This window comes from Nicotiana tomentosiformis, chromosome 4 (assembly GCF_000390325.3).
Source record: "Nicotiana tomentosiformis chromosome 4, ASM39032v3, whole genome shotgun sequence".
NCBI classification, from domain to species: domain Eukaryota; kingdom Viridiplantae; phylum Streptophyta; class Magnoliopsida; order Solanales; family Solanaceae; genus Nicotiana; species Nicotiana tomentosiformis.
The window spans coordinates 24408245-24419579 of record NC_090815.1 but is presented as its reverse complement, the minus strand read 5'-3'; the positions used below and the strand labels follow the sequence as shown (position 1 = coordinate 24419579).

General features: G+C 42.7%; 2 protein-coding genes across 2 annotated transcripts; one reads left to right on the top strand and one right to left on the bottom strand.

Moving 5' to 3' along the window:
* Positions 1–336: 336 nt before the first annotated feature.
* Positions 337–2884, bottom strand: LOC138909380 (uncharacterized). Its single transcript, XM_070200575.1, has 2 exons — positions 2630–2884; positions 337–1182 (listed from the first exon to the last, which is right to left on the bottom strand). Exons 1-2 carry the CDS (start codon positions 2882–2884, stop codon positions 337–339), a joined length of 1101 nt encoding a protein of 366 aa, XP_070056676.1.
* Positions 2885–3023: 139 nt separating this feature from the next.
* On the top strand, positions 3024–9135 carry LOC138909379 (uncharacterized). Its single transcript, XM_070200574.1, has 5 exons — positions 3024–3090; positions 7217–7267; positions 7416–7573; positions 8573–8797; positions 8944–9135. Exons 1-5 carry the CDS (start codon positions 3024–3026, stop codon positions 9133–9135), a joined length of 693 nt encoding a protein of 230 aa, XP_070056675.1.
* Positions 9136–11335: the final 2200 nt, after the last annotated feature.

Sequence of the window (11335 nt, the reverse complement as noted above, 5' to 3'; positions counted from 1 at the left end):
TACGGGCTACTCTTATTTTAAGTTCGAGCAATCACTCACTCAATTACTAATCCTAAGAGCCTATGGACTATATTACTTTGAGTTCGAGCAATCACTCACTCGGTTATAAAGACTTCAAGATCCGGCTTCGATCAAATTGCCTAAAGCCTCGAACTTATGAAAACTTTCATAAGGCATGAATGGAACAGAATTTTCATAAGGCATGACTGAAACAAAGTTCTCACAAGGCAGAATATGAAACAAAGACAAATCAGGAAAGGAAAAGATCTTCATATATATGAGTATTTACAAGGTCCGATCAGGACCTTACACAAAAAAGATCAAAAACAAAAAACCCTAAGGTTCCTGATTATCTCTGGGAGCAGCCTCTTCTCCATCAAGCTCCTCCTCGCTCTCAGACCCGCTCTTGCTCTCATCATCATCATGATCATCATCGGAAGCCAGGTTTCCAACTTCGGCTTCAAGTTCTTTAGCCTTTTTTATCTCTTCGGTGAGATCGGAACCTCGAGCATGAATTTCCTCGAGGGTCTCCCTCCGAGATTGGCATTTGGCGAGTTCAGCAACCCAGTTTGCTCGAGTTTGAGCGGTTTCAGCTTTCTTTCTCGCTTGTACTTGAGTGGATTCGGCATCGGCCCGGTAGACATCCACGAATGCATCCGCCTCGACCTTTGCTTTTACAACTTCTGATTTGGCCTTGGCAAGTTCGGAAGTCAACCGAGCTTCGAGCTCCTCTATTTTTCTTACTTGAACTGAGCTCCTCTCCTTTATGCCTTGAAGTTGACTTTCGGCCGATGATAATTGGGCTCGAAAAACCTCTTTATCTGCAGCAAGGCGATCCATACCTTCTTTCCACCCCAAGGTCTCCGCCTTTATTATATCAACCTCCTCACAAAGCTGCCCGATCATCTCGAGCTTCTGCTGCAGCTGTGATATCGGAATATTAGCCTCCAATCCTGAATCAAGCCCATGAGTTTTTAAGATTATCATTACCTGCTCAGTCAGGTCGGTCTGGTCTTGATGAGCCTTGGCCAACTCGGCTCGGAGCTCCCTGATTTCCTCTTCCCTTTGCCCGCAAAGGAGTTTAAGGGTGTTTCTCTCTTCAGTGACCCTTTGGAGATCAGCCTCATACCGACTCAGCTCAGCTCGAGATCGAGAACATGCTTCTCGATGAACCATTGAGGCCTACGAAGGAAGAAGAAAACAAGTTAGAAAAGAAAAAAAAACATAAAGGTGGTACCAACGAAGGGAGTTAGAGCTTACCCGATTCAGAGCTTGTTGCACTTCATAGGAAAGACCTGACACATCACTAGGACCAGCAACATCCTCGACACCAGTAAACAAATCACGGAAGGGGTCCTCCCCTTCGTGAGACCGGCCTACCTCGAGGGTCCCCAAAGCTTGGGCTTCCCGAATTGACCCTTCGGAAAAAGCGGGGAGAGTAGGCGAGTCTCTGATTACTATTGCCCCACGCGAGTCACTTGGGGCGTTCTCTTCGGTTCAGAGATGTTCAGGGCTGGCCCTTTCAGATATATCCACCGTTTGTTAATTTCGGTGGGAGGCATCCTCGATCTCCAGTAACACGGGGACTTTGCCCGAACCCTTCTCCGATATCCCCTCAGTTCGAGGCAGAGGCTCATAAACCACCATCAACCCAGTTGCCTTTGGGGCATCGATGGTTTTCTTCACTCGGGCCACTAGTACAGACCCGTTGTTTTCTTCTTCTTCCTCGTTTTCATCCCTTAAAAGCCGAACTGACTCTTCGGTCTAAGGGATGGTATTCTTCCTCGGCTTACGAGCCGCACTTGTCTTAGGTTGTGGATCCTCGGAAGTAGAGGCCCTTTTTCTCTTATGGTTCTTCGCCTGTTTCGGGACCAGGGCCGGTGTCTCTTCCTCACCAGACGGGGGCCTCAAAACAACATCTTTGCCTAGGCCTACACACAAGAAAATTGGTTAAGTATATGGAAAATATTTCGTTTGAACTATCAAAGACATGAGAAAAAACTTACCATGATTTTTGGCCTCCTATTGACCCTTTGACAAATCACGCCACGAGCGCTCGGCGTATGTAGAAGTCAAAGCCAAGTCCCGTACCCAACTCTTAAGGTTAGGAATTGCACCGGACATCCAAGGAACCACTGCATCGCAAAAGGGGATATCGGTGAGAAAGAAACGAAGGGGAAAAACAATAGGAGATAACATCAGAATTACAGTTACGCTTCATGTTCCTTTCCTCGGGAAATGGCATCTTCTCGGCCGGAATTAGGTCCAAAGTCTTCACTCGAACGAACCTTCCCATCCAGCCTCGATTCTTGTCCTCGTCTATGCTCGAGAACAACATCTTGGTAGCCTGGCGCTGGAGTTTTATTAACCCGCCTCGAAAGAAGCAGGAGCTGTACAATCTAATAAGGTGGTCGAGGGTGAAAGGCATCCCCTCAATTTTGTTCACAAAGAAGCAAATCAGAATAACGATCCGCAAAAAAGAAGGATGAATTTGGCCTAGGGTTATTTGGTATTGACGGAAAAAATCAATGACAATATGGTCGAGGGGGCCTAACGTGAAAGGGTAGGTATACACACTTAAAAACCCTTTCACATGGGTAGTAATATCTTCCTTGGGAGCCGGGATTACCACTTCTTTGTTCTCCCAGTTGCAATCTTTCCTTATCTGTTCAAGATGCCCCTCAGTTATCGAGCACATATACCTAGATACTGGCACGCATCGACCGGGAACCGACGAGCCTTTGTCAATCTTAAAATCAGAGGTAAGAACACACGCCCCGGGAACACACTCCTCAGGCCGTGGCTCCACCAGTGTTTTGTCGGCATCAGGCTGTGAAGAAGAAGCTTTTTCTTTTTGAGGAACAGTTTTAGATGTTTTCGCCATTCTGGATTTAAAGATCGAAAATAGAAGGAGATGACAAAGTTTTTAAAAAAAGAGATTTTGCAATGAAAATTACAGAAGAAAGATTTTGCAGTGAAAATCACAGAGGAAAGATTTTGCAGTAAAAATCACAGATTTACAGATGAACTTAGAAGGTGCAAGAAAGAACTTGGAAATTTTGGAGATTGAAGATGTAAAAGTAATAAATGGTAAAAAAAAAGGGGGGGGGGGGGGGGGAAGGGAGGCTATTTATAGATTGAGCAATGACGGTTCAATATCAGCAGTGGTCGACCATCGTCTCACATGCATTAAATACCTTGGTAAACTGAACTGACAGGATAACTATCACGTACGTCATGGTCGGGCTCGATGCAAACGTCAATGTATATCTAATAGCGCCGTTGAAAAATCATGTTATTTCTCGCCACATTCTTCCAGAGAAACGAGGGGACTATCTGTATACGGTCGAAACTGATTTCGGCCTTCGTACGACTGGTCGAGATGAGAACATAATGGAACAAAGAGAGTCTTCATAATATCGAGATGAGATCCGAAAAAGGAACAAACGAGTTTCGTGTTTCAGGGACAAATCAAATACCTAGCTCGAAGTCATTATCGAGCTCGAATCCAAATCGAACTATGATGAGAAGCGATGGAATCGAGCTTAAGAGCGAGAGGCCAACTAATACCGAGCCCGAGTCAATACCGGACCCCGAGTTAATATCGAGCTCGAGCCCACATCGAGATTTAAGCCTGAAAACCGACCGATACCAAGTCCGATCAAGATCGAGCCAAGAGACAAGAGCCGTTATAGCCGCACTAAGAAAGGGAATCTCGGCGGGAATTAGGAAAAGACTTATTTATCATGAGTTTTTCACTATGTATTTTTTATTATATTCAAAGTAGGATCCCTCCACTATAAGAGGGATGACTATTATTCCTGTAAGGGCATCAAGTCATTAATATACTGTAACTCAAATACTGTTTATACATTCTCATATGAAGAGATTATCCTTTTTTAGCTTCATACATAATTTTATTTTTGCTTGTTCATAAATCATCTTTCTTTCAACTCGGTTTGTATCTTTTCTTTATAGTCAATATTCGATATTTTTACTTACTCCTACGATTTGTGTCAAGTTATACCATATACCCTTAGAACTACGTACAAATTTAACTCATCCGTTTTTCGGGTAAACACAAATCAATAGTCAAAAGATTTGAACTGAAATCGCAATAATATGTGGATCTATGACCTCATGATCCTGACTATGGAAAAGTGAATTTACGAGATTTAAAGAGCGGATTACAGCTCGACATTTGATAGTGTTGGAATGAACGAATGGATTAGGCGAAAAGAGGCAGATTACCTCTAACAAGGGTATGCATTCGAGTCCAAATTTTCATTAATCTCGACGGAAAATTAGAGTTTAGACTTCCTTATTTTTCTATTAATAACGTGGAAGAAGGCAGAAAATATCTAAGGATCCTTAGAGTTTCCACCATGAAAAGACAGTTTGCCACCGTAATGAGAAAGAAAAATAGCTAATTAAGGATAGAGAAAACATCCAAGTCATAACAAAATCTTAGAGCTCAGTACTCGTGATCTAATAAAGAAAACAAACACAAGACCCTCTAAGTTGGAGAAAATTTCAACAACAACGACCGCGTCTAGGGATGGCAATGGGGCAGGGCGGCTGCGACAAAACCCACAAAAATTTTAACCTGCCCCGTCTCGCTTAAGTTTTTTTCTCTTTTTTATTTTATTTTTATTTTTATTTTAAAACAAACTAGTTTGATATTTTATTATTTTATAAAATGGAGAGTTTAATATTATTCGAGCAATTATGTTTTTCTCTTTGTTGTAGTGTGAAACTACCTGCTCATACCAATTAATCTCATTAGTAGTAACATAATTTTTCAAATGTGTAAAGTAACCACGCATTGCCCATGAAATAAGAGAGACGAGATTCTTTCAACTAATAAGTTAGTTGCTACATGCATAATACATTCCTTTTCAATTTTGCGTTCATCCTTAATTAGGATATTTAATTACTACCCGCAAAATAGAGCTGAAATAAAACAAATCTTAAAAGCTTTATAATCATTCTTTTTAATAGTTCATAATGTAATTCACTGCCATGTTTTTCCATATGAACACTCTAAAATAGTAACCATTATCGTTTTTAAATATGAAAAGATTGAAAATAAAATAATTACAAGATAAAGAAACAAGAATGCTTACTAGGAATAAACCGAAAGTTAAATTGCTAGTAAAAAAGAATGTAAAATTGTAATTGAAGTGATTGCTTTGTTCAAAATAAAAAACAATTCATAGCTGCCCCGCATTGAACCCGCGTTAAACCCAACCCGCCCCGCTTTAAAAATTTTAAATATTATTTTAACCCGCACCACCCTGCACCCAAATAAGAGTAAACGCCTCGCCCCACCCCGCCCCATTGCCATCCCTAACCGCATCTCATATTTAGAATATACGGCTTGAAAATATGTACTCTCACTTTGAACAAAAGCTACTAGGTACGATCAATTATACATCCTACACTCTGGCTCGCCCCTGATTAAACGTAATTTACCTTGACACTCTGAGTCATGTTTACCCTAAAAATGGATAACAATTGAATTTATATGTGGTTTTAAGGACACGTGATTTTACTTGGCACAAACTAAGAAAATATACAAATTGATATTGAAATTGACTGTAAAGAAAAATAAAAGCAAACCAAATGAGATGTGCAGCTTTGGCCCTCGAACCAAATAAAATAGCAAATAAAATATGAGCAGAGTAACAGAGTATTGAGAACCTAAAGAAAAAAGTAGTATATTATTTTTTACTGCCTGAGTCCCATTTTACAAATGACCAGACCCCCTTTATATAGTAGGGGAGTCCCACTATTGATACAATTCTAAATACAGTAAGGACTCTCATGATAGGTTAATTAATCGATATCTTCTTGATATGTGCCGTGATTTCCGCCGAGATTCTCCCCCTAATTGCGGCTATAACGGCTTTTTTGTTTCTTAGCTCGATCTTGATCCTGGACGATCTCGATCTTGGCCGATCTCGATCTTGATCGGTCTTTGGGTCTTCGAGCTCGATCTTGGCCGACCTCAATCATGATCGGTCTCTGGGTCTCGAGCTCGACAACATATACTTCGCACCATGGCTTGATATTACAATGATGAGCCTTGGACTATCATGTTCCAATCTCGATTAATCATATGAAAGGCAAACCTCGGTTTTGACCGTATACAAATAGTCCCCTCGTCTCTCGGAAGGAAGATGATGAGAAACGATATGAATTTTCGGACTCCGACTTGGTGGAGGATGATGTCAACGACGAGCCCGATTATGACGTATGTAACAAATGTCCCGTCGGTCCAGTTATCAAGGCATTAAATGCATATCAGTCGTTGGTCGGCCACTACCGGTTCTGAACCGTCATCACCAGGCTATAAATATTCACACTTTCATCCTCATCCAAACTTTTCACTCAAAATCTTTTTCTCTACTCTTGCATCTTCTTCAAAAAAAATCCCTTTGATTCATACATTTTACATCACATACAACCCTAATTCTCGTTCCTTTTGTTCATCAATGGTGAAAACCTCCTAAACGGTGCCGCAAAAAGAGGCCACTTCTTTATCACGACCCGTCGGCGGCGAGGATACGACGGAGCCTCGCCCTGAGGAATTCATTCTGGTAGGGTCTTAACGGTCATCGATTTTAAGGTTGAAAAACCTTCTTCGATACCGGGCCGATGTGAGCCGATCTCGAGGTACCAATATTCAATCACCGAGAAAATTCTCAATAAAGTAAAATAGGAATGCAACTGGGGCGACAAGCACATGGTAGTCTCATCGCCTGAAGAATCAATTACTACCCACGTGGAAGGGTTCTTAAGTGTTTATACTTATCCTTTCATGTTGGCTTCATTGGACCCTGTCATCGCCGTCTTTTGCAAGAGATACGACGTGACCCTTGGTCAAATTCACCCTTCATTTTGGAGAATAGTGATTCTTCTTCGATTCTTCTCACCTTCGATCATCTTATGCGCCTTTATAGTCCCCGACTTTATCGAGGAGGGTTAATCAAGCTTGCTTGCCGAGCCACCAAATCGTCGTTCTCGAGTATAGACGAGCCTCATGAGCGGATGGGCCGATTTATTTGAGTCAGAACCTCGGACCTGATCTATGCTGATGACATGACGTTTCCTGAGAAATGAAATATGAACCGTGAGTACTTATTTCCCATCGAGCGCTTTAATTTGTGACTGTCTTTCATTTTCTTGATCCACTTTTTCTTTCTTGTTACAGTCGTGGCTCGGATGCCGGAACCGATTACGGTTCTTAAACAATGGGTTAAAGGTTTGGTGATATAGAGACTGTACTCCGAGTGTGCTTGGGTGGAACTATCAAAGGGTCGATAGGAGGCCCGCATCATGGTAAGTCTCTTTCGTAGTTTGTTTGTCATTTGTTCTTCTTCACTTGCTTACCCCCATTTTTTCCTTTGTAGGACTTGGGAAAGATGTTTCCATGAGGCCCCCACCTGGTGATGAAGAGGTCCCTGCCCCGAAGAAGGTTAAAGAGAAGAAGAGAAAGGATGCATCGAGTTCCCCGGTCTCGAAAAAGAAAACATCGGCGAAGAAATCTCGCAAGCCCAGGGGGGCTCCGGTATCATGCCTCGGACTTGATCCTCCGATGAAGGGATGAGCCCGAAGGAGGAGAAGAGTAATTAGCCTGTGTACGGGCTAATGTTGTGATACAACAATCCTCTGAATCGGTGGAGGTAGATAAGGGAACCCTGGCCATAATTCCCGAATCGGCGGAGGTAGATTATCTCGTCTCGAGGTGAGATGGTTGAAGGGGAGACCGAGGGCAAGACTTCTCGGATAGCAGAAGATATCTCGAGGGACGAGCTCGGGGTAATCGACATTAGTAGATCCCCTCAGATTTCGGATGCTATGATACGTGAGGCTAATATGTTAGAAGGTCGATCTTACGAGGGTATTCGGGAGTTGACCGACATCCACAACTTTCTGGATGGGCTCGAGTCAGCTGCCTCGGATGAGATTATCGGGTTCGGTGGATTACCGGTGCCGAAGAAAGTATCATGGTCGGGCTCTACCGGGTCTTCATCGTTTCTAAAATTGGTGGACCTATTCCTGGCCCCGAGTGTTAATCCCGATCATAAGCGGAAGATAGTGCTCTCCGTCTCGGAGGATGCCCGAATTTCCTCTCCCCCTATGGGGATTGCTTGTTACCTTCGGTCCTTGGTGATCGAAGAGGATCAAACCGTGATGAATGTGGTAGGAGCCGCTTGCCTATTCAACGAGCCCTGAACATGCTCTGAATCGGGTAACTTCGATGGTATCTCTGTCGTTTCTTTTACACTTAGAATTGTAGATAATTATAACATCTTTTTCCATGTTAGTAGGCTTCAGTGTTGCATCACGAGGTTTTCCTCTGAATTTGGGAGGAGCATGGGGCCGAAGTTCGGAACCTCACTGAGAAGAGTGACTCCTACAACTTCTTAGTGAGAAGCTTCGGGCAGATTTGGCAACGGCTCGAGATGAGCACGAGAAAATGGCTGAATAGGTATTCTGAATCCTTCACGATAGTGAAGATGAATTGGAGATAACCACTAATGATCTGATTTTGGAGGTTCGGTAGAGGCTCAAACAGATTGGAGGACTCAATTCGCAGGTAGATGAGCTACTGGCCGAGGCAGAAAAATTAAAAGAAAATATGGATGTCCTTGCCTCAAAAAAGAAGGTCGTTCAAGAGCAGTTGGAGTTGGCTGAGACCCAGCTTCGGGCTGCAGAAGAAAATGCCTCGGTGCAGATCGATAAGATTAAGGAGCTTCGGCATCGATTGGATTTGGCCACTTCTGATAAGGCAGGCTTGACTGATGAACTCGAAATGGCCATATCTGAGATGGCCAAGGAAATAAAAGAGTTGATGCTAAAGTGGCCCAGCTCAGGATCGATGTTGATGTCAACCAGGCCAAGGCCAAGAGCATGGTCGAACATGCTAAATGACAGGCTCAGAGGGAAGCTCTCGAGGAGGTCAGTGCTCAGGGCTTTGATATTGCGGCCGAAATTGAAAATGCCAAGGCGGAGGAAACTAGAGCCCGAAGACTGGCCTTCCCTGAGGAAGACTCCGAGAGCTCGAGTGAATCTGAGAACGGAGAAAATTCCAAGGATGCAGCCTCCAATGAAGACCAAGCCACTTAGGATATTAGGTTTCTTATTTTTCTTTTGTATCTTTTCTGGGGTCGATTCGGCCTTTTGTAAAAAACTTTTGAATATATATATAAAAGGCTTTTTTTGCTTTTTTGATTCTTGTGTTTTTCCTTTACTTTTCTGTATTTTACGAAGGTCGAAAATGCCTTAGCATAAAATTGTGTCCGAGGTTTAGATAATTTGATTGGAACCGAACTAGTATAGTCTTTAGGTTTTTTAATCGAGTGAGTGCTTGCTTGAACTCGAAGTAATGTAGGTCTTTGGCTTTTGTAAGAAGGGTTGTTTATGGCATTCTCCCCTTTTCGGCTTGAAAAGTTTTTTTATCATTTGTATTTGCAAAAAACTCGTAATGCCTTGGCTCGAAATAAGGAATCTTTCAAGAGTTCGAACAATTTTGTACTCATTAGAGTTTTCGAGGCTTGATATTATCAAAGCCTTTTATGATTTTTCTGGGGGTAGCCTTTTTTTAACCGGTTTATGAAACAATTTGAAGGCCTATTTTGTCACGGAATTCGGACGTCTCTGATCCGTGTTAATTCGGCCGTAGCCTCTTTAGTTCGGGATTTGCCCCTTGGGCTTATTTTCCCGTTTTACTTCGAGTTTACTCTAAGAGTCAATCCCCGAGTGGATTGGATGTGGCCTATAAAAATTGAGGGTTGCCTAAAAGGTCTTATGATCTCGGAATTTTAATAATTCGATTTCGTTTATTTTTCAGACGGCAGTCCTCGGGCGTGGGGGTAATTATCCGAACTCTGGTTATAGTCGACCCTTAAGCTTGTTTACATAATAGGTCGAGAGTATGGAATTGTAAAGAAAAATACTTCTCTTTATAAATGATTATACATGCATACATGTTCTGTTCCAGGGCTCGAGCAAACTACGCGGGCATGGTTCGTTTGACCGTTTGGCCCTTACAAATTTTTCCTATCGAGACCCTACTGTCATGAAGTAACTTCCTCGCATCAAAGTTGACATTCGAGGGTAATGCCCCCCAGTGTTCGAGGTTGATTGTAAAGAAACCTCGGATACTATTGAATTGTTCTAAGTTAGCACGATCAATGGTTGCCTCATTAGAAACCTCGTCGGAAAACACATTAGGGATAAAAACAGTATAAGGGAAAAAGAGTTCAACGTATGCTTTCAGACCTAAAGGCTTCATGTCGAAGAATCCCTCGTTGTTTTTGGTCGAACACCTGCAAGGGTTAGTTTAAAATATAAATGAAAACGGAAAGGGTTGTACCTTAGCAGTAGTATCATTTTAGGTACGATACGTTCCAATTGCTCGGCAGTTGTTCGCCATTTATCGTGCCGAGCTTGCAGGATTCTTTTCCGATGATTTCGAGGACCTGGTACGGTCCTTCCCAGTTCGGACCCAGTTTTCCTTCATTCGGATTTCGGGTAGTGAGGGTGACTTTTCTTAGCACCAAGTCCCCGATGTTAAAATGTCGAAGATGGTCTCTTCGATTGTAGTAACTTTCGATCTACTTTTTTTGGGCGGCCAATCGGACGAGATCGGCTTCGCGTCTTTCGTCCAACAATTCTAGGCTCGTATTCATGGCCTCGTTATTTGACTCCTCCGTTACATATTGAAACCTGATGCTAAGTTCTTCGACCTCGACCGGGATTAGAGCTTCGGCGCCGTAAACTAATGAGAACGGTGTTGCTCTGGTACTAGATTTTGATGTTGTGCGGTATGCCCATAGAACCTCGGGTAGTATTTCTCTCTGTTTTCCTTTGGTGCCGGTCAATCTCTTCTTAAGATTTTGGATGATGGTTTTGTTGGTCGATTCGGCTTGTCAGTTCCCGATGGGATGATAAGTTGTTGATAGAATCCTTTTGATCTTGTGATCCTCGAGAAATTTAGTTACTTTGCTGTCGATGAATTATTTTCCATTATCACATACAATCTCGGAGGGCATCCCAAATCGACATATGATGTGGTCCCAAATGAAGTCTATGACTTTTTTTCTCTGACTTTCTCAAAAGCCTGTGCTTCAACCCATTTAGAGAAATAATCAGTCATAAACAAAATAAACTAAACTTTACCTGGGGCCGACGGGAGAGGGCCAACGTTGTCCATTCCCCATTTCATGAAGGGCCATGGGAAGAGGACCGAGTGGAGTAGTTCCTCGGGTTGATGAATCATGGGCGCATGCCTTTGTCATTTATCGCATTTTCGAACGAACTCATC

Coding starts and splice junctions, on each gene's coding strand:
- LOC138909380 (XM_070200575.1), bottom strand. CDS start 2,884: ATGGCGAAAACATCTAAAACTGTTCCTCAAAAAGAAAAAGCTTCTTCT. Junction 1,183..2,629: donor ACTGGGAGAACAAAGAAGTG/GTAATCCCGGCT, acceptor CTTCCTTCGTAG/GCCTCAATGGTTCATCGAGA.
- LOC138909379 (XM_070200574.1), top strand. CDS start 3,024: ATGAACTTAGAAGGTGCAAGAAAGAACTTGGAAATTTTGGAGATTGAA. Junction 7,268..7,415: donor TCTTAAACAATGGGTTAAAG/GTTTGGTGATAT, acceptor TTTCCTTTGTAG/GACTTGGGAAAGATGTTTCC. Junction 8,798..8,943: donor ATTTGGCCACTTCTGATAAG/GCAGGCTTGACT, acceptor GCTAAATGACAG/GCTCAGAGGGAAGCTCTCGA.